General features: G+C 39.2%; 1 protein-coding gene and 1 non-coding gene across 7 annotated transcripts; both read right to left on the reverse strand.

Moving 5' to 3' along the window:
- Positions 1-456: 456 nt before the first annotated feature.
- On the reverse strand, positions 457-23010 carry LOC146608739 (voltage-dependent L-type calcium channel subunit beta-4-like). Of its 6 annotated transcripts, XM_085348809.1 has the most exons (16): positions 22948-23010; positions 21366-21449; positions 10846-10923; positions 10753-10794; positions 10473-10595; positions 10246-10373; positions 7866-7868; positions 7311-7387; positions 6814-6833; positions 4871-4951; positions 3866-3924; positions 3533-3642; positions 3275-3426; positions 2273-2368; positions 1775-1960; positions 457-717 (listed from the first exon to the last, which is right to left on the reverse strand). In XM_085348809.1, the coding sequence occupies exons 1-16, from the start codon at positions 23008-23010 to the stop codon at positions 457-459; spliced, it is 1563 nt and encodes a 520-aa protein (XP_085204935.1). The 6 variants fall into 6 exon arrangements, with proteins under 6 accessions (XP_085204935.1, XP_085204936.1, XP_085204934.1 ...); XM_085348810.1 differs by lacking the exon at positions 7866-7868 and having other exon boundaries at positions 7311-7393; positions 10249-10373; XM_085348808.1 differs by lacking the exon at positions 7866-7868 and having other exon boundaries at positions 457-720; positions 7311-7393; positions 10249-10373.
- On the reverse strand, positions 8727-8832 carry LOC146608740 (U6 spliceosomal RNA). The gene has a single exon (XR_014905166.1). It is a non-coding gene; the product is annotated as a U6 spliceosomal RNA (small nuclear RNA).
- Positions 23011-23447: the final 437 nt, after the last annotated feature.

Below are 23447 nucleotides of genomic sequence, written 5' to 3' on the forward strand. Positions count from 1 at the left end.
AGCAGTTTGTGTGCAGAGGGCTTCTATCTGACCTGGTGTGACGCTTCAGGCACTCAGAAGCCCATACAGTACATCATCACCATCTGACTACTATCCATAATTAGACTGCTGACACCGGCAACAAGCACTGTGTTGCACATCTGCTGAGCATTATGTTAGTAAAATCCCAAAAAGGTCCCAGAAACTTAAAGAAATTTTACAAGTTTTGTTAATGTTGGCCTGAACCTCCTCGCTACTCACACTGTTGACTGATGGGGGTTTGCCCTGACAGCTTGATTAAAACGAAAATACCTGAATGTGATTCTTTTTTACTTTGAAAGAGGAAAAATAGCCAAGTAGATCAAAAAGAAAGGGGGGGGGAAAAAGGTACAATTTGGGACCATCTTGGCTCTATTGCAGCGTTTATTTTGGGTGGAATTTTGGGCCGCGTGGGCCACTGTGGCGAGAGGAGTGTTTTCAGAGCCGGTGCCGGGAGTCATGGCTATAGCTGCCCGGTGAACTGCGATTGCGATGTGGCTTGTATGCATCCTGATAGGGATCCTGGTAGTCCTGGTAGGCGTCCTGCTGCTCTCGGCTATGCTGGGAGCCAGAGGACATGCGGTTGCGTCCCTTATGTGCCCGCTCGTTGTGGTAGTTTTCATCTGATGTCATCAGGTTGCGACGTTCATTTGGGGTCGAGTGGTCTCCTGTGTGGTTACTCTGTCGCATTCTTTGGCTCTGCTAATCACACGAACATACCAAGGACATAGATAAGGCTCAGGAGGGAATGGAAGAGACCTAATAACACAGTATCCACACAAATGCACACACGTGTTTGCTTTCAATTTCTAATGGGGAGTTATCAGTGGGTGTAGATTTCACTGCCTGCAGCAAATAGGATTATGACTTGCTTAGCATGGACATCGTGAAAATCTGTTCAAAAAGAGGAGGAGCCAGAGATAGAATTTAGGTCGAATCAAACATGCACTGTCGGATTTGTGCAGTTAGGCAAACAGATGACAGTAATAACATGCAAACACATGGCAAAGCAAAAATGTTTGACCAAATGTATTAATGTAACGACACACTTGTGTAGGTTTAACTTTCTCTGATATGTGGGACTGTGCTGAGTTGCTGATGACGCAGGGAGAAGAAGAAAGATCACAGCGACAATGACAGTAAGTATAATGTAAAAATACTTTTGCAAGTTTTGATAAACATGCTTATCCTTGTCCCTTACTGTCCACACTGAGTCAACATACATGGATTAAATGTGTACATGACTTTTGCATTGACGCAGAGTCGTCTGTATTTTTTTTTGAGCGTGACAGAAATTTAGGCTCTGGCACCACTGAAAATATTTAACATTTCATGGTTCTTCACTGAAGACACACGAAGAACAGCTCACTCCATATCAGCAAGGTTATCAGAGGGAAGCATCAATGGTTTCTTTGTTGACACATTAAATCAGGGATCTTTCTTTAAGCTGATAATAAAACAGCTGGATTACGCAGGATGCTACAGTGCCAACACTCTGGTGTAGATTTAATGGACAAACTGTTATTTCCCAGAGAACAAAATGCCACAACTCCAACTGTTGTGACTAGACAACAATTTATTTCAAAAAACAAATGCTACAAATTTGGAAGGTATAACTCTTTTGAAATAACATGAATGAAGAGGAGAATGAATAAAAATGATTTGCAATAGGCTGGGTTTACTCTTTTTACTTTTATTATCTGAACCACACCCATCAAGGTCAAAGAAAATCATTTTGGTACAGGTGGATGTGTACCTGCAGTCCAGAGATGCTGGTGGGGTAGGGTGTGAGTGTGGTGGGGCCCAGGTTGCGTCCCAGCAGGGGGTTCAGGGGCGTCGCCATCGAGGTGTGGGTCGCTTTCCAGTATGCCTCGAGATACTCGGCGAGATGCTCACAGGCGTCCTCCAGCTGGTTTTCATCCAGGATGATGTCAAACATTTCCTGTTAGCAGCAGAGGACACGTGAAATACATTATGTCCACTCTTACACTGTATGTGAGGCTCAGCTATGAATGTACATTAGCACAAGGACTAATGATAATAAACATCATATCAACGGCTTCAATAAATACAAGTGCTTCCAGTTTTTGCTCTCCAAGACATAAAAATCTCCCTGACTCTCGTTTGACCTTAAGATGCATTTGTTTGGGAGTGCAGAAACAAAGTTTATGGGCATCTTTTTAAATACAGAAACTGTAAAAGTATGAGAACAACGGGCCACACAAGCCAGCACAGGAGGAGAAAGTTGGCTTACCGGTGGACACTGGGCTAGTTTGTCTGCTGCCACGAGCTGGACGTTCAGGTGTTTGCTCTGGGACTTCCCTCTGGACTTGACTAGCCTCTGCAGAACCTGGATGAAAGAGCAGAAACGCACACAAAGAAACCAAAAGTATCTCAGTTTTGGGTGAACTGTCTGCTCATATCATCTGCACCTTCTTCTGAGAATTTGGGATTTTTAATAATGTTTACATCTACAAATAAATATTATATCCAATGGGGTTAAACTGCCTCAAAATATTTATTTATGATCACCATTAAGCCAGAACGTTTATGACCAAAATGTGATGAAAACAAGTAACAATTATTGGTTGAAATAAATAAACAGTCCAAACATGTTGGAGGACTCATGACCTCAGTAATGCAGTGATGCTATACGCCTAATATTGCTGCTTCTTCCTGGTTTGTCTGTACACTGGTCAGTTTTACTGGTCAACAGTAGAAAAGCATGCTAGGAAGATGTCTTGTAAAACACGTGCAAACAGTAAACAGCAGATTCTCAGTCTGATTAAACTTAATCCTAAAGACAGACAGTTGATCAAAGTGGTTACTGTTGTAGTCCCAGTCCTGAGGGATGAGGTGAAGAAGACATACTCTCCCATGCAAAAGTGCCAAAGTGCAGATTTATATCCCCCCAACACACACACGTGTGTTCATCAGAGGCTTTAAAAGTACAGGACTTCATGCTAGTTTTGAGGTAACACTGTGCTTGTGATGAGCTGTAACACCCGTGGATAAACAACATGAGTCTAACAGAGAGACCATTACCTTTGTTCTCGATGTTTGTCTCCAACTGAATGACTCTGTTGGACAGTCACTGTGAAGATCACATATGCTTAATTTCCTGTTTTATCCAGCTTTGACTTGATAACCTTGTAACCCATGGCCTGATTGATAATAAACCCATCAGAGAGAGTAAAAATGTTTCTTAGTGCGACAAAAATCTCCCTCTTTGAAGGTCTGCCTATGATCCGAGTACCTTTGGTGAGGAGACTTTAACATGGACGATGATGGGGGCCAGGGAGGTCTTGAGAAGCTGGGCAGGGTGGTTGATGGTGTCGGCATCCAGAACCACCAGCTGCAGGGAGCGGGCCAACTCGAAGATCCTTTCAATCTCACTTTGCACCTCAGCTAAGGGGACAAAGACAGACATTAGACATTTGCATGATTCTCACTACTTACAATTAAACTTCACAGTTTCAGACTATAGCTCAGTCAACATATACGTGAAGCTCACCTAAACTGGAGCGAGTGTTGGATCTTTCTATGATGGCCCTCTTACTGGGGTTGTTAAGAACAGACCTTTTGGCCAGCGATATATCTGCTGTGACTCGTGTGATAGTTATCCTGTAATAAAGAAGACATAATTTTTTTAACCAGGGCACTGACTCGATTTTGAAGACTGCACAGAGAAGAAAAAGGACCAATAAGAATTACTCTCCATATTTTTTTCTTCTTGCAAGTAACTTTATATTTTACTTACCATTTATTGGGAGTGAATAAAGACTATGTTAGAATTAAAATAGTTCTATAGTTCTTCCTAAGAAGTGTGCATTTAATTTGTCTTTACCTGCCATCAAATCTGTGCTTGAGGAAGTCAAATAGTGCTTTCTGCATCATGTCTGTTACCTGCGAAGCAAAAATGAAAAATTGGTCAGGGACTTAATCTCGGAATATGGCTTTGTGTGCTTTGTGATCCTCAGTATGAATAAGCCACCATCCATCAGGCAAATTCAGGACAACAAGACAGATGGCACTTTACTGCTGCTAAAAAAACATAATGATGTCGGATGCCCCATCTGAGCGAGCAATATGAAAATGACATCATCAGCTTAGATAGTTACCATGTGACCAAATGCAGCATAAATCAATGAAATGTACTGTTGTTTATGTATAAAGTTTTTTCTTTTCATTTACCTATGATATTTGTTGTTATAATTGGTATTTTAAAACAGGAAACATGGTAAAAGGCATGCACCCTGCACCACTGTAATAACTGAACATAATTTGTCTGTACAAATATACTTTAGAACATAAAAACCATTGTTGAATAACAACCTTTCCACAAGTCAGCATTCAGACACTCCTAGCTTTTAGGTTTTACTTTGAAAGGTTTTGATTGGCTCTCACAGCTCACAGTTGAGAACAGTCTAGACTTCCCAGCACTAAACGGACACAGCTAGCTACAAGCTGGTGATCATTGAGGAGTATTCGCAGTCCCATACCTGGCACTGCATGTACCTCAAAGCAGTTCTAGTATTCTGCTTTTCTACAAGCCACGATTATCAGCAGTATTGGAAGCAACAAGAAAAAATCTGCCAATTACTCAACATATTCTTATCTGAACTCTTCGTCTCCTTGCTAGTCTGGCTGCAATCTGGATGTTACGTGGGCGATGACACGTTCATAATTAACAGTGCCAACAGAAGGCTATTTTGGGGGACTCAGTGAAAAATGTACAGGAGTCATCTCATTTCTTGTCCTATTTGTAATTAAATTGAGATTATTCATGTTTGTTTGTTTTTAATGTGAGAACGTCCGATTGTTCATTCGGCTGTAGAGGCAGGCAGCTTACCTCGTAGCCCTTGAGTGAGGGTCCCACCAGAACTACAGGCCTCATGGAGGGAACCACATCATACGGGGGGATGTGCTCCGTCTGTTAACACAAAGAAGCAGCGGTACACTCAGGCTGACAAAAATAAAACCACAAGAGACAACAGACTGACGAAAAAGCAAAGCAGACAGCTGCGATAAACCTTTTTCATAGCAGACGCCGTGGCTCCGCCACAGCAGGAGAAGCACAGGTGTGATAATGATGGCTGCATTAAGGGCAGGACCTGCTTTTGCTGATGCTGGTTCACTATCATGAGTCACTGCAACACTAAATAAAGCTAAGCAGTCATTATTATACCTATGCTTTCATTACAGTGACGAGGCAAAACGTCTGCCTAGAAACGGGTTTCTGGACTGCAGAGTCAGCTCAACACACAACCACACGTAGTAAATGGGAAGCTGGTTTACTGCCATGTCAGGGCATGTAGCAAATGGTAAGTTAATTTGTCACAATTGAAGCAAAAAGAAAAAAAAATAAGAATATTAAGAATACTTTTAGATTGTCCCAACTTTACAAAAAAAATCTAACACATTATCTCAAATAAACGTTAATTTAACATGTTAGCTTACAAAATGTGGTTAATGCAACGGTGTTTATCATTTGCTACATAAACGACCACTGTACACAGATTTTGCCCAAACACTCACAATACTACAGTTGAACCCAATTTCACAATAAAGGTACCACCACGACACAGTACAACTCAAAACAGCAAACACTTGGTATCATTTAGTTATGTAAGCCAACACATTTCATGTGTAGATAGTTCACACAGTTAAAAGCCGCATTTTATTAAACAAAAACTGTGTATTACAAGGTAATAACAATATCAGATCGGGGTATATTTTGTGGTGAATAAAAACATTGAAGTTTAGGACAAAGTAAATATTAATAATACTTTTGGTGACATGGCATAGTCTTTTAACATCACTGCTTAACTTTCTCTGGAATCAAACCAAGGTCTTTCAACTGCACAACTTAAAATTATGTAAATGGCTGAGACTGATTCACATTAAGCATTCAGGGGTGGTTGAATTTCCAAATAGCATATGCACTTGCCTACAAAATTCAGATATTAATTCAATTTATAATGATCTATTGCACTGTCTCTCTCTAAGTATATCAGCTGACAGTAAACAATGTTCATAATGAGAAATGTTTCAGGTAAGTTTTTTTGGATCCCAACTTTTATATAATTTACAAGATTAGATTAGATTAGATTAGATTAGATTCAATTAGATTAGATTCAATTAGATTAGATTAGATTACTTGGTTTTGAACTCCTTGGCCTTTGGTTTGATTGGGTTTTTTGGCACTCAGTCAACATATTTCTGCAAAAATGGCCTGATGCATAAATTCTCATGCTTGTTATATATGTACTGATCTATGTCATATTCCCTTACAAACTGAAAAATGTGAATATAATAAACTTAGACATAAGATGTTACTGGCTTTTTTTTGGGGGGGGGGGGGGGGGGGGGGGGTTAGTATAGCCAGGTCAACCATTTTCCCCCATTTTCCTCTCCTTTATGCAACAGTAAGACTAGGTAACCACATGTGGCTTCATATTTAACCCCTGGAGGGTCCTAGAAAAATGCATACACTATCGGACCTAGAGCCACAAATCGACCACGCCCAAAAAAGTGCTATAAAAAATTTATATATTAATCCACACAGCAGAGACAGTTTTTTTTTATTGTAAAGTACCTATCATAATGTATTATGTTGCGCAGTGATGGCATTATGGCGTCACAGGAATCATTATAACTTGTTGTTGGATATTTCAGTAGATCTGAAGTATTGTACGCTGTTACTGTAACTTCCTCTAAATGCTACCCGTTCCTGTCACAACAACAAGAATTGAGTGAATAGTATATGAGTGTGTTTTACCGTCACCAACTTACCACTTTCTGTTTCTGCTTTCCTGTAGGAGGAAAGAGAAGACAGCGACAGTGATGTCAGTAGCTGCTGCCACAGGAGGAGTCACCAGAATATTTCAGAAACACTCCAACATGCTTCACATATGCAACTTTCCATTATAAGCCATAACAAATGAAACCTACCAAGGATAACTATAATATGAAAAATAGAAAAAAAAAGCAGTTCTATTGTCCTAAGGTTATATTCACAAAGTCACATGAGTGCAGTTCAGAGGGGGGGTCATAGTCTTGTCGTTGGGTTCACACTGTGGTAAGCCCCAGTCTCAGAGCGCCTGCAGTCCTCAACTGGAGGAAGAGGAGGATCATGGGAAAATGTACCAACAACTCTGAACTTATGCTCTACGCAGAGACATGGGAAGGTTTTAGAGTCTTATTTTCTCTATGTTGTTGTGGCCGAGAAGCTTGGCTCTAAGCTGGCAGCTGGCTATTAAAAGCCCTCTCCCCCTGTCCGATGTTCTCACCTGCTGAGGATATGAGTGGTCGGATAGAGGCAGAAACCTCATCCTCCACACTGGAAGAAGAGTTCCCTCCAGACTTACTGGAAAAGACAATGGGAAAAAGAAAGACAGAAAAAAACCCACAGTATTAATTCAGAAAAGGACTGAAACCTAAAAAAAAAAAAAAAAAAAAATCTATAGTATGCTAAGACTGAAATAAAAACTAAAACTAATAATAATGAACATTTAATTAATTTAATATTGGTCAGCTAAACCACCTTAAACATCAGAACACCGTAACACAAGTCTCTGCAGTTTCCCATATTTTTTAATTTTTCTAATAGTTTCTACTGTAAGTATTTTCATTTTCTCTTTGTGTTCCTTCCTGTGTCTTCCTGATTGTCTGTTTGGCTTTACTCTTTGTGTTTAGCATAGTTAATTCCAGTTTTATTTTGAAATTTATGTGACTGCGTTTATACTTCCTGCTTTTGTTCTTTTCCTGCCCTTATTACTCTCTGATTGAGTTCATCTCTTGTTGCCCTTCTCCCTGGTGTGCATTTAGTTCGCATATCTTTTTACCTACTTCTCCTGAGTCTCCTCTCGTGTCTGCTTGTTGCCCAAGTTGGAATTTCCCCCTTCTGTCATCACTTAAGTCCACTGCTGAATTTTTCCCCATAAAACTTCACATCTTCCTCAAATATTTACATCATCTTAAGTATGGCAAAACTAATCACAGCATTAACAATTATTAATTCAAGAATTTTTTCAAGTTACTTTCTTTCTTTTTTTAAATATACAGTGAATAATTTGAACAGAAACTGAGTGAAAGTTGCATCTTCTTTTAGAACTAAAATAATTTTCATGAAACTTGGGAATTCACCTTAGATGGCTTTTTGTTACAGATGTCCATTTTTAAAAGAGTATGAGGCCCATTGTTATTCAGCTATTATACACTCAGCAGACACTTTATTAGGTACACCTTTTCAAAGACTCTTTATTGTGTGTGATTTTAAATGTGACTGTTCATGTTCAAAGGGCCAGTAAGCATCTTCTTTCTTGGTGAAAATGCCAGAGGTCAGGGGAGAATGGCTAGACTGCTCAGAAATGATAAGGAACAACAGTAACTTAAACAACCACTCATTACAACCAAGGTCTGCAGAAGAGCATCTCTGAATGGACAACATGGCAAAATTTGAAGCAGGAGGACTATAGCACCCAAAGACCATACCAGACACTACTCCTGTCAGGTAAGAATAGGAAACTACGATTCATCAAAATTGGACAATAGAAGATTTGAAAAATGTTGCCTGCTCTGATGATTTCTGGTTTGGCATTTGGTTAGAACTTGGCGTTGTGGTTGTGTAATGGATTGGGGGATATTTTCCTGGCACAGTGTGTTTCCTTTTGTACCAAGTGATCATTATGTAAATGCCCCAGCCTGCCTAAGTATTGCTACTGACGGATTTGCGTGTCATCCTTGCGCAGGGGCCATGCTAATCTTCTCTGTATCGTATCCAATTTAGCGTACGCGCTTGCCAAAGCAAGCAATCTCTAACATAGTGGTCCTAATTTTCAGTTACACAGAGTAGTCCTGTTTAACGGGGGTTCGAATGTCTCTCCCTGTCTGTGAGGTTCGATGACAAAAAGCCACAGAAGCCACGCTGTTAAGTGAAGCTTCAGCATTCCAGTCGAGTAGGATTAGTATTAAACTCAGCAGCAAGGCTCGGGGAACTGCCTGTGAGTTATTGTACAAACTCTGGATGACAGAACATTCAAGACACATTATACACACACACAAAGAAACTCGAAGGCTGATAGGTGTGCTAATTACAGCTATTGAAACCGCTGGACTGGTACAGTCGACACGAGTGGAGAGGACGGAGTAAATGGGCATGAGTCACGAAAGAGTCAAAGGAAACTTTAAGGAGTAAATAAAAAAATAAAAAATAAAAAAAAACACACAGTGAGACACCAACACAGTCAAACAGATGACAAGGCTTTTATGGAGAAGTTGCATGCTTTTATATAGGATGAATTTATTTTAACTTCTGTATTGGTTAAACAGCAGTCTCAGGGGCTGTGTCAAGAGTATTGCATCAAAATATTCAAAGGTGTGAAGCTGATAAAGGAATCAATTCAGGTTGTTAATATAAACTGGCATTTTGGATCGCAATCAATCGCCATTTCCATCGCTAAGACAAGTCAAAATTCCCACGGCACCCCTTCCCTTCCTACTCCCCCAACTAATTACAGGATTTTCTTGAGCAATTTGATTATCTCATTAGCTGAACAAAAGTTATGTTGATAAAATTGAAAACATGTCCACAGTAGTTCCATATAAAAGTTGAATTGCTTAAATGTCTTGTTGTGTCCCATTAACACAATCCTAAACACAAAGATAGCAAGTTCACTGTCAAGCAAAGAAAAACAACGAAACCTCACACAGGAAAGGTTAATTAAATTATTACCAAAATGTACTGTACTGTAAAACTCTCAGCTTAATTTGTCTTTTTTGTGTGTTTGTTTGGGCAATTCTACCTGTTTATAACCATGATTTGTCCAAAGGTGATCTAAAATTACTGACGACATCTATTTCCATGCTACCTCATTCTCATTCCTAGCAATATATGCATTTAAATAAAATGTCATCTAGCTAGATTCATGAGATTTTAAATACTTTGCTTTAAAAAAATGTGGCAAGTAGAACACGTAGAAGTAGTGCGCTCAGTGGAAGCTACAAAATCTACAAAATTCTGGTTTATCTGAATAATGTTTGCTTCTTACGATCAAAATGCCACAATTTTGGTGCAAAGTTGACTTTAAATGATCCTTGTCTTATTGTTACTCAACGCATTAGACGCCAGGTTTTTGTGCTTACGTTAACGTTTGTGTGATCAAGTAAGGTTTGATTTACGTGAGAAAAACAATGAGACGACGACTGTGGTTTTGTGCTACTTACCCTTGGACTCGTCCTCTCTTTTGCTCCTGCTGGAGTCGAATGTTTTCCAGCTTCAGAGGGCTGGGAATGAAGCCGATCTCGCAACCCTCTTTCACTAACCGACCGATCCACCAGTCATTGTTGAACTTCTGAAGATGCAAACATGAAAAGGGATCAGATCAAATTGAATTTTGTATCATCACATATATGCCGTAGTTATGATGTTTTAATACAAAGTACTCATTAACCTCTTTTATGTGCAGGAAGTCCTTGGCGTCAAAGGAGATGGCTGTGGCTGGCACTGGAACATCTTCATCCAGTGCGCCACAATAGCTGACGTTGGTCCTTACAGCAAATGCCACAGGTTTACTCTGAAGGACGGAAACACAAGCTCAGTGAGGATCAGAAAAGTATATTTAAAATGATTAAAAACTTCTTACTCTAACGGAGTTGAAGACTTTTTATTGATCTGGGGAAAAAATCCATAATAAAGATAAACTAGCATGAACATTGTCACAGCCTGTCTACCTTGGCTCTTTCCAGTTGAACGGCAGCCTGCTGTTCCCTCTCCTGTCGGCTCTGTCCCGGTCCTTGACTCTGGCTTGGGCTCTGGCTCTGGACCTGAGCCTGCACCTCCCGCTCCTCCTCGAGAGAGACATCTGAGTCTGATGGTCTGCTAGTGTATGAATCAGCTGATCCCTACGAAAAGAAATCACAGAGATGACTGAAACTATACAGACTGGATACATCTTTTGATAAGTGCACCAATCAGGCATAACATTATGGCCACTGATAGGTCACCTGTTAGTGGGATATATCAGGGAGCAAGTGAACATTTTGTTCTCAAAGTTGATGAGTTTGAGTCAGAAAAAAATATTCAAGCATGAGGATATGAGCAAATTTGACAAGGGACAAATTGTGATGGCTAAACAACTGAGTAGGAGCATCTTCAAAACTCCAGCTTTTGTGGGGTGTTCCCAGTCTGCAGTGGTCAGTATCTATCAAAAATGGACCAAGGAAGGAACAGTGGTGACCAAGAGTCACTGATGATTGGGTACAGAGGGCTGGCCCATGTGATCAGGCAGACAAGTTGCTGTAAATCAAACTGCGAAAAAATGTAATGCTGGTTCTGACAGAAAGGTGTCAGAATACACCCTGCATCACAGTTTGTTGCATATGGAGCTGCATAGCTGTAGACCAGTCAGGATGCCCATGCTGACTCCTGTCCACTGCTCAAAGTACCAACAATGGGCACGCCTGTATCAGACCTGGACCATGGAGCACTGGAAGAAGGTAGACTGGTCTAGTGAGTCACATTTTCTTTTACATCATGTGGAGGACCAAGTCGCTTACCTGGGGAATATCTGGCACCAGGATGCACTATGGGAAGAAGGAACCAACTTACAGAACTTAAAGGATCTGTTGCTAACATCTTGGTGTCAGATACCACAGCACACCTGTTTTGTTGGCAAAAAGGAGACTAACACAATATTAGGCAGGCGGTCATAAAGTTATGCCTGATGGGTGTATGTTGGGAGTATGTTGTCTTTAAGCATGGCAAAATTATTCTAGAGCAAGAGTTGCTGCCCAACAAGAACAGGAAATAGCTTTAAATAGTGCTTTAAATTTGTTATCAAGTTATGGCTAATCCAAACTAATATTAGCACTCTGTTCCTGATAGGGTTATTAAAGAAAATGAAAACTACACTCAAGGCCTCTAACATAAAAAAAACATCTCTGCACAGCGAAACACTGTCCCAATATCAAGGACTTTAAAGAAAAAGTTAGAACAGTGTGGACAGATGCACCCAAATGACCTGAATTTTCTCTCTGAAAAGACAAAAAAAAAAAGCACAAAGGCTCTGAGGTTCATTCAGTCACATGGTGATAGAGGACACGTTTCAAAACAAGGATGTGCTTTAGCTTTATCTGAAAGCATCTGAGCTGCTAAGCACCATAAAGATAAATTGTTTATGGGATCACTTGCTGAAGTTTTGGAATTCAATGCGCATCAGCTTACAATCACAGTGCCAAATACTGAGTGGTGGCTTGGCACACTGAATGCAGAACAGGTAAAATCAACGATATATATATATTTATATATAAAAAAAAAAAAAAAGAGTAGGCTGCAGGAGCATCTCAGACAAAGTGGATTTCTATTCTTGTGCTGTCAGCAGTTTGCATGTCTTCATACATTTAATTGATGAAGATGATTCTCTGTTCTCAGAGAGTGAGAGATGTCTTCTAGTTGTATTTTACTCATCTGAAACAATCATCCCATACAATCATGAAACTGTATTAGTCAAACTACAGTCTACATAGCTACAGAAAATACTTCAAACATAACCACAGACATTTATGCACATGGCAACATTTTGGTTTTTCTGGTAGAACACCTTTCCCTACAGAAAAAATAAAGCTACTATGGACTATTAAAACCAAAGAATATCAAAATAAGACAATGAAATATAAACTAATGAGTAACAATGAAAAAACACTAAACAGAGTGACCACTGGGGGAAAATTTTTGCATTAGTTTCCTTTTGCTTTTAAATTAGTGTGCAGGCCTTGCTGTAAGGTTTTCAATGAAAACGTCATGTGACCACAAAAAAAAGCTTGCTAAAACTGTTTTTAAAAAATTGTTAATTATTTTTAACAAACATGACTGTCTATTCTGCTCGCTTACTTGGTGCAGTTAAAACAGTAATACCTTGTTTGCTTTTATAAGACAAACATATGCAAGTATCTGCCCATGACTTGTTTTACAGACCAAACACACTGTGCAAACTGAAGACCTCTAATCAGCAGGGTTGGGTCAAAACTACCAAGTAACCACAGCACTAAAAGTGGGAATCCCCAAGCACCCCACGATACGATGTTACTCCAATACCAGCTCCAAATTATTTCCTTAAAGTTAAACTATGTTAATACTTGTTTTGTCTAATAAGATAAAGTTATCTCACTTCAGATTTTCTTTTGTTGTTTTGGGTCAAAAAAAATGCCAAATGCCAAACATAACAACACTGTGACGAAAACCTCGGTTAATAAGACAGACGGTCTGCAATTGATTGGGGTCAAGCTGGCGATTACATGTAATCTGTTTCTGATAATGCAGCAATTCACTGTCATAAACCTTTTTTTTTATTACATATTTGTTGCTATCTACATATACAGAAATTGACATTTAAGATATACAACCAGGATACAACCAGCTGGTAACCAGCAGTAAAGTCCTCTTCTACCCTCCTTCTACTATATGTAAAACAAAATTCAATACAATCAGACAGCCATCTGTTATTATTTTAGATGTAAAGCAGTTGCTGTCATGTTTTTACTCGTGTGACTGAGCCGTTGGCTTGCTCCAAATTAGAAGGTAGCTTTGTTCAGCTAAATGTGTCCACTGTTGGATGTTTTTTTTTTTCAGTTGAACCAATCTAATTTCAGTTTGCTTGGCTAATGTTATCTCAGGACAATGGTGGATAAGAGATCTCTGGTTAATGGTATTGTCAGTGCATTTTAATGTATTTATTAAAATATCAATATGTGGTGTCTGTGCAACTACTGCAATACTATACTGTCCTGACTTTTTTCCCCCCTATACACCAACAGAGCAGATCTGAGTTAGAGAAGAAGAATCGGAGCGAGGCCACGCGACGTGACCCCTGAGATGTGTTGAAGAACAAATGCAAGGTAATGGTGGCAGTGCCAAGCTGAAAGCAGGTGTTGTAACAAAACTCGATGCAGACTCTATGCTCTCGGCAGCATTTGTAGTGCAAAATGCAAAGCTGGTCAGGGCAATACATCTAACCTGTCGGAAACACCTGGTTAAACACAAAATAATGATATCTCTAAAAGCTGATAAGTGGAGAATATTTGATAGGTTAAAAGCCAAATTTGCCAAAGGACCTGCAGCTAATGTTAGCATGTCAATCGCCAGCGCATAAGAAGTCGTCATCTTCTTCAAGTACTTAATTAGGTAGTTTGCTGACAGAGAAAAGGAGCTTTTGTCACTTTGTTGGATGATATTTGAACATTTTTATACCGGTTATGCTGAAATTTCTTATTAGCATGCTATTCGTGTACATTTAATTTACAAATTTTGGCACCTGCTTGCGTATCCCTTACATCTGATACAGGATATCGATGGTCCATTTTTTTGCAACCTGTCAGGATTTTTTCTTTCACTTACAGCCTCAAAAAAAAACGCCAGGCTTGCAGCAGTTCATCCAGCCACCCAGTAGGAATTCCTTCAGTGCAACATTTTTTGCTCAAACACGACTGGATCAAGTGCTTCCTTCTGCTGTTTTAATCTAAACAATCAGCCACTAATGATGATTCAATTAAGGAAGACCATTACTCCCAAGAAGATCAATCAATTTAGTCATCACAGCTAAGCACTTTCTGTTTTGTTTTGTTTTTTTGCTGTTTTTTTTACAAGCCAGCAGTGGCAAGGCCTGACTTCAGCACGCTGCTCATTTGAAATGTAAGCATCCCATCCCAGACTAACTGGGTGTTTTTGTAGGACTTCCAAGAACAAAAAGATTACAGAGGAACAAACACATCACTATGTTCCTGCTGGCTGTTTTTCAGCTGTATCAAACACATAGTCCATCTGTACAGTTTATTCACCCTCAGCCTGTGAGAGCTGTTACATGGTGTTATCTGTGGCTCTAAAGGGAGTTTTGTCAGGTCTGGGGGAAAATAACCCTGCTGATGTCATAATGATATAATTTGGGTTATCTCAGTTTTAACTTGGAGGCGAAGTGCTAATTTAGAACAGGAGGCCTGAGCTTCAGTTTCAGGGTATCAAGTCAGAAAGAAAGGAGCAAATAATGACAGAGTTGCATTATAAGGATGCAGTTCATTGGGCGCAATGTCTAAATGTTAGATTACAAGTCAGAACACATAAGTCTCTGCAGTTTTTAATCTTGACCATGTGTCTCATAATCTGGTTTTCACAAGTCCACCAATTTTATATAAAACGTCTTTTTCCCCCCGATGTGATTTTTGCATCACTGCTCAACTCAATCTCATGTATCTGTGCGGAAGATTTGAGGGTGCACTGTAGCACTTGAGCTATTATCCAATGGAGTAGCTTCAGCATGTGACTCATCAGCATCAGAATCCACTTCATGACATCACGATGCATGTTTCGCCAAGCCTCGTCAGAGCCCTTACAGCACACAGTGGCACGATCAGATTAAAAAAACAAAACAAAAAAAACACTCAGCTCGACAATTTCTGAGAAAGTCAAATGTGGGAATGAGGATCTATCAGAGTGGAGAAACGAGTGATTAGCATCTTTGAATCTTTGAATCTGGGCTTGGTTCACCTCATGAGTGTGATGAGCACTAAATGGCTCCTTCTGGATCCGATGGTTTCCTGACGTCCAATCTTACAGCTTTATAGGCAGATTGCCATCACATGCACAACTACACATGCAGATAAAGCAAAACACGCACAACAGTGTGAATGTCACACATCAGAAGCCATCTGCCAAACACCCACCCACCCAACCCCCTCCTAGTCAAGCATAACCCACGATCACGCTACACTGTACCGTTGGCTTACCCATCGAAGGCCTCATATGTGTGTATATATATGTGTGTGTGTGCAGTGAGCTACTTCCATCAAAAAACACACAGCTGAGAGCACAAAAGCAGACTCACACACACACCCATCCAAACACTCACCGCCTCCGAGTCTTCAAATCCATGCAGGTACAAATTGTCATACATGGAGGTTTGATATTCCAGTGAGCGCCTCTAGAAGAACGAGGGGGTAAAAAATAAAAAGAGTGTAGGCGGACGAGGAAGGAGGGGGCCCCAGATTAAAAAAAAAAGGATGGATGTGGGGGGTGACAACAATCCCTTCTCTCCACAGCAGAGAAGAATGATTAAAAAAAAAAAAATCTCCCCTCCCGTTGGATCACGCCTGGTCCTCCGGAGGCCCGTCGCTTGATGGATGCAGCTTCTCCCCGATCCCAGAGTGCTGCTGGCTGGCTCACGTTATAGGATGGAGAGGCTCTCCCTGGAGGTAGCCCAATCCTGGCATTTCATTTCATCAGGCTTCCTCGCACACACACACACATATACAACAGCGAGAGCAGCAGAGGCAGCAGCAGAGCAGTGGATCCTTCCTCAATATCCAAGCCTGATGACAGAGCCAATGTGCAAGAAGCTGATTGGCTGACTGGCTGTCCACTCATCTTGGATGAGCGCTCTCCTTGATTTTTTTTTTTTTTTTTTTTGTTAGTGCGGGGAGGTAGCAGGGATCGGGGGAGGGGGATGGGGGATCAGCACCCTCCATTTCCTTGCTACCTCTCTTTCTCACTCTGCTTATTTATTCTCCAGAGAAAGACAAAACAGCTAAATAGCTAAAATAACAGGAGAATTATTAGAAACATGGATTTAAATTCATGGAAGTTCATTTTTCTTTTGAGAATTAATGTGGTTGTGACACATCTACACCACTAATAGCACTAAAATAAAATAAAAGTCAGGTACTGAATGGTTTGGATTGAACCTGAGCCAATCTTTCGTTAAGAAATACTTAAAATAATTACTAAAGACATAGAAAGTACAATTTTTTAGGGTATCACAGTCCAAACACGCCTTATCTCCTTATCTCTTTAAATGTTAATGTAACTTTTATATTTATAAATCATTTCCTGGCATTAAGGCCTTAATGTGGTTTCAAAGTCCTCTCCACACAGTCAGCAGTTAATGCTTAAATAATATGTTATTACTAAAAAGAAACCATTTTCATGGCATCTGAATACAAACGCTTTTCATTTGAAATGGTGCAAAAACACAGGTGTTACTGATGAGACCTGCAGAGAATCGGTTCTATTTATGTACGCAGGCGTAGTTAATGTGATCAGTAAAACCTGTGCTAAGCCAAAAATAGGTGCTGCTGAAAAGGTCTGCTCCAACTAAACTGAAACAACTAATACTTAAAAATGAATATTTTGTGGGTGAATATTTGCTGATAATCTCTTTTATCAATGATACCGGATTATTTAGCTACTGGGGAAAAAAAAAAATGGGTGGACACTAGGGCTGCTACGATTAGTTGACTAGTCACGATTATGTCAACTATCAAAATCGTCGACGACTAATTTAATAGTCGACGCGTCGTTTGAAGCTTTGTAAGATCCCAAAAACGTGGCAATAAGTAGTAGGATTTAAGAGTGTAATAACGGACTGAAACAGAAGATGGCAGCACTGCATGTACAAGGATGTCAGCTGCCGTTAAACCCCGAAGAAGAAGAAGCAGTGTCCAGTATTGTAGCTGTGTCCAAATTCAGGAACGGCATCCTCCTTTGCCCGCATTTGTAGGCCGATTACGTTACAGCGACACAACGAAGACTCCGACAAATGCGCCCTTCATTTCCCCAGATTTGAAGGATGGGTCGGGTGTATACTTCGTGGCCCAACCTATCCCAGAATTCATAGCGCAGCCCTGCTCCGTTTCCAACAATGGCAGCAGCAATATTACTCTTATTATTCTTTCTGGGTCACAAAATAAACGTTAAACATATTTTCAGGCGAGAATGTAGCTGTGTAAACCTCAAATATCTGCTCAGTTTATCAAGACACCACATATTTTCAAACGCGCTCCGACATTTTCGGAGACGTCTGTTACCCACTAGCTCGATAGCTAGCCGGGGTTCAAGGCTCACTACAGCCCGTGAGAACACCGGACTCCCGGCAAATTGTTTTCAAACCCACCACCGTCTTTCGCTACTCAGGTTAAACATATATAAGTCACTTAGATAACTTAAAAATGTTATTGTTTGGCTTTTTTCAGTATTTTATTTGTTCCTGAGTAAATCGGTTTGGCTGAGATTAAAGTTATAGTTTTTACACAGCTGAATAAACGTCAAGCAAACAACTGATCATCAGAAGTGTGAGATGCTGGAGAATATACTCCAGTGTCCTGTTATATTTTAGATAGCACGGAGTTTATTAAACTTCACCGAAACAATCTGCGAATTTCATTAAAATTTAATAAACTATCATCTTGTCTTTATTTTTAGTTAGCACATACCTGAAACACTTAAAGCTGTAAGCTAATGATAGTTATATAAGAGCAGATGCATGCTGGTGCAATAAGCTGTACGTTTTACGTTCAATGGATGCATGATCTGATTAGTCGTTTGTGGCAGCCCTAGTGGACACATGCTTTAGAAAACTCTTGGAAATTCTTTAAGTTAACCAATCAATTAAGAAAATACTTGAGCCAGACCAATATAATTGGCAGATATTAGCTATTTGACAATTGATGGCATCATCATTTTTAAATAAAAATGAAACCACAAATGACAATATTAAAAACGGAAAGAAAGAATGGAGAAACACCCTTCAACCATGTTATGAGTGCTGATATTGCATAGGTTGTCTACCAGAGGGCACTCTGCAGCTTCCCATTTGGTACCACATGTTTGTATGTTCTGAGCAGTTGGGTAGAGCGTAAATGAGTCAAGAAATCACTACACAAAAATTAGGGAAATCTTGTCTAAAGGTAAAAAGAATATCAGCTTATTCGTTGGATGGTCAAATCCAAATGTGATGAGAAGGTGCTGTTTACCTTTTTTTTTTTAAAATAAAATCACATGAACAGTTCCAAATTCAAAGAAATTCAGTTTTAAGTCACAAAACAGAGAAATAAGCAAATTCAATTGGCTAACCATTTCAGTTTCACATTTGGTCTAAACAAATTGAAAAATATACTATAACTTGTCAGCACAATAATCTAATAATAATCAGTTTCACACTTTTTTTTGGCTCATGCCATACAATGGTTTGCTTCTGCGCCTACCTAAAGGCTCAAATTAAATTAATGTTTAGCTCGCTTGAGCCAAGACGACAAAAGATGGCCTTTGGTCAACAAGAAAAGTACATTTAGCTCTTAGCATTTAGCCCCTAGATTTAGCTCTTTGAACACAGACTAACAAATATAAATTGTTTATAATTTTCAGCAATGGCTAAAATGTTAATGATAACTAAACGAAATAGCTGTGTACTTTAGTACTGATCATTTTTACCATAATCAAGCACATTTAACATACCCTGTACCCAGATGCTGCTCTCAACTTAACATAAAATTCATTTTTCCAATATTAATATACCAGTGAACCAACAAAATGTGCACTGGGGTTTAAATGCACCACATTACTGGCAACTAGAAGCTTGATGAGTGTATTTTAAGCAGACCGCCTTACTCACAACCATATGACTCATATACATTAAATAAACTTTCTTCAACATAAAAAATAGTACAGAATAACTATTACTAACACTAGAAACGGCACATTTATAAAAAAAAATTACACCACTGAGTATAGCATGCTGGGTAACACCATGAATAAGAGTCTGCTGAGAGCTGTGACAGGCTCTGTGCCACATTCAACAACAGTAAAGACAGATGGAGGATGAAGAAAAGAGAGCAGAGATGCTCCAAAAATAACTTTTGATAAAAACAGACGAGCTGTGTCTGCTTTATGCACTTTTTTCCATTTTAAATATTGAAGCTGGTTTGTTCGGTGAAGAAGAGGCAACATCTTACTCAAGACTAACACGTATTTTTCCTCAATGCAGAATAATTTCTGCCCCAAATTTTGGAAATATAAGTCTAAATGTAAGTCCACTTTTAAAAGCCAACTTAGCTATGGGAACATTAATTAAACATTAACACTAATGAGCCATATGCTAAGTAAAAACAGTGGGAGCAAAAACTACCATTACATTTAACCTAAAAGCAGAACAGCCAGCCTGCTGAGGCCCGACTCCACAGCCCTGTGCCAACAACACAATATTTTCTAATAGAGACTAAGAATGCTACACTATTTGGTTATTTTGGTTGTTATATTTGATCTATTTTTTCTTTTTTTATGTATAAATGACAGAGGAATGGGCCATTGTAATCCTATATAAATCCCTGCTTATGCAAAAAATAGATTAATAATAACAACAACTACAATAATAATAATAATTTCACTCTGTTGCCTATAACGCCAATAATTTTAAAGATATCATTAGACAAAATTTTCAACACACCAACCAACACTACACAATAATAAAACAGTAAAATCTACTGCCCCTTATGTTTCCAGTAAAGCACCAGAACTGATTGATTGTTTTAAGGAATAACTAAATGACACCATATTCAGATATGCTGTAAATGTTCATATTTTGCATTTTATGCAGTATTAGACACTGCCTGATGCAGGGTTTATGCCACAGCTGCTCTAAATTAACACTTTTGGTAATTGGCAGCATCATTTTTATGCTTCTGTAATGGTTGATCCAAGCTCTTGAATAGAAATTAGAAATTAGATGCTAAAATCTGATTATTATTGTTATTTATAAATTTTCAAATGTACTGCTTAACAAAAAAACAGAAAAAAATTGTAAAGCACATTGATATTTTTTGATTAAGATGTAAAATTATAGTTATTTATTTGCAATTCATTTTAGTGCTTGATTGTTATGCTTTGTTAATTTCTGTATTCTCAGAGTAGTCCAGAGTGCCAGCTCGGATTTGGGTATGAAAATGTGAATTCAATTTGGTATTTGCCTAATAAATAATGATATAATTGTTAGTTTGAACACATTTTTGACTCTTAAAATACTGGTGTTGTCTTGTTTTTATATCAGATGACCTAATAATATTGTTAAGTACTTTATATTGAAAGAAAAGATGTTGTATAACTGCATCTAAATACAGTATGTAATTGGTGCACTGCTACCTTCTACTACCTGCACTTTACCACCCCCTGCAGTCAAAAGCAGTGTATGTCGTAAATGTGTGATCATCAATCAGAAACTCAGCAGAGTAAAAATCATGAATAGCTGTTTTTTTTTGTTTTTTGTTTTTGAGGTATGAAGATCCTGTTCAGTAAAAAACACCATGTATGATGTAGCCCATTTACAACACAGGGTAAGCAAATATCTTAACAAGGATTTAATTTAGGGAAAAATTTGATACATGGAGCAATTAATGCTATGCTAAACTATATGTGTTTTTTTTGTTGTTGTTGTTTCTATCCAATTTCCATTATTTGGTATAAATGCACAGAAATATCCACGTCAAACCACAATTTTACAACCATTCAGAGCATCTGTTCCCTGCAGTACCTGTCTGAGGATGAAGCTGGTGGAGGTGGTGCTGCCGTCAGACCTCTTGAGGCGACTCCTCCTGGAATAAGTCCCTCGGTTCACCTGACGGAAAAAAATGAACTCTTAACCAGCAGCTACAGTGTCAACTCTTACGTTTTCTTGTGCACATCCATTATATTTGGATCGCTTGCTGAAATGCCACATGAGACTAATACATGATGCAAAGTGACATTCGGGCACATGTGCTTCACACAGCAGCTGATGCTCTTTCCAAGATTAGATAAGGTCAACCTTACAAGCCATCTGACATGCAACACAAGCTAACTTCTATTATACGTTTCTGCATTATACGCTGCACTTGCCAACTTACTTTTCTCCTTACCTCACTCGTGACTTTCTTTCTTTCTCTCCTCCAAAAAATCCAAATATACCAACAGAGTTCATCTCCAGGGAGGTAAATTAATTATCTGCCAGTGATTTGCCCCATTTCTGTTCAAATCTCCAGAGTTAATGACAATGTCACCATTAAAAAGTCAGAGCCTACTTCCCTGAATTTATAAAACAGGGCCATTAATCTGGGTCACCATCCCTCTTCTGCCTCTCACTTTCAAGCTAAGAGCCCAAAGCCAAGAACTGACCCGCTATTATTACACACAGTAAAGATCGATCAAACTGGAGAAAAATAAATTATCAGCTATCTAGCAGGGGGCTGATATCGGGGGACTGATGCACTTCCTTCCCTTTATATCTACCACAGCTATTAAAATAGATGCACTGTTAGAAAGCTTAGGCCAGTCTTATGTTCTTTATAGATGCAAGGCAAGTAAGGCATTTCTGTGAGCTGAAACTGCAAAAAGCTGTATGAAAAGCATGACTTTTAAACATCAAGTGGAATGCACCTTAAACTGAAGCCACTGAAATGCTGACACACTGGTATGACTATGTCTTTTCTATCTGTTCTGTAATGCTTTGATTCATAAATAAACAAGGAAGAAAGTCATTAAGTAGAAAAGCATGGGCAAGGAAGAAAGCATGTGTAAAGGCTCAAAATAATTACGTTGAGGTGAATCAGTAAGTCAATAAAAACCATTATGAAAGCGAGATTTCCAAATAATGTAGTTTATTAAGTAGAACTAAAGTCCACTCAAAAAATAAAACTTTTATTAAGTAAAACATCACTGATCTGTTATTCCCCAACACACAGTTCACTTATTGTTCTTAATATCTAAACTATACTGTCACCTAGAGAGTATAAAGGTGGAAAGATGTGCATTGCAAAACACAAAGTTAAAATAAAAATAAAGAGTTGACCATCTATGCTTTGTTTTGTGTCAACAGTCTCATAGATATTTAAATACTAAAACAGTACAGTTAGGTATTTTAAAGCCTATATTCATAATGTATTACAGCGGGGGGTTGTTTTTCTTTTTAAAACAAAGCTACCTTTTGCTGTCACCATAACGCTTGTAGTGGACTGAGCTATAGAATCATTCTGGTTACATTTTTATTTTAATTAAATTTAAAAGACTTTTTCTTCACTTTTAAATTAAAATGTAGCCTCCGCAACTGTAACTAGCAGCCTTGAAGACACCTGACCTACCTGAAAGATGGGCGCTTGGATGCCCTCGCCAATCTTGTTTCGTATGTAGATGTGCCGGGACATTTCGGCCAGGACATCGGTCCAGAGGGCTGGCTGCTCTGGTCCAGCCCAGCGGAGGGGCGGCGGGTTCCGGGCTGCGTGCTCCAGTTTCACGCCACACAGGAGAACATGAGCGCTCGTCACGAGACAGGTGTTCCCGCTGCTTGTTCCTGCCGCGCGCGCCGGGAGCTAAATCAGACACACTGCAGCCGCTCGAGCCACTCAAAACCAGATGCGCCCTGATGATGGACGGAACTATTTTGGAAGCAGAGGAGGGGGGTGTTACCATTTAAAACGCCTCAGGTGACTATTTTAAACATAACAGGGAGCTAATTTAAGCTCAAAGCCCTAACAGCCCCTGACACATTTATTCGGCAGTTTATTAAAAAAAACCCCACTGCTGTTGCTGAAGTGTGATAATGAAGAATACATATAACATCCTATTTTGTCTTGTTTTATCT

This window comes from Diplotaxodon limnothrissa, linkage group LG23 (assembly GCF_057381915.1).
Source record: "Diplotaxodon limnothrissa isolate DT_005_m linkage group LG23, D_limnothrissa_male_GT1.1, whole genome shotgun sequence".
Taxonomy (NCBI): domain Eukaryota; kingdom Metazoa; phylum Chordata; class Actinopteri; order Cichliformes; family Cichlidae; genus Diplotaxodon; species Diplotaxodon limnothrissa.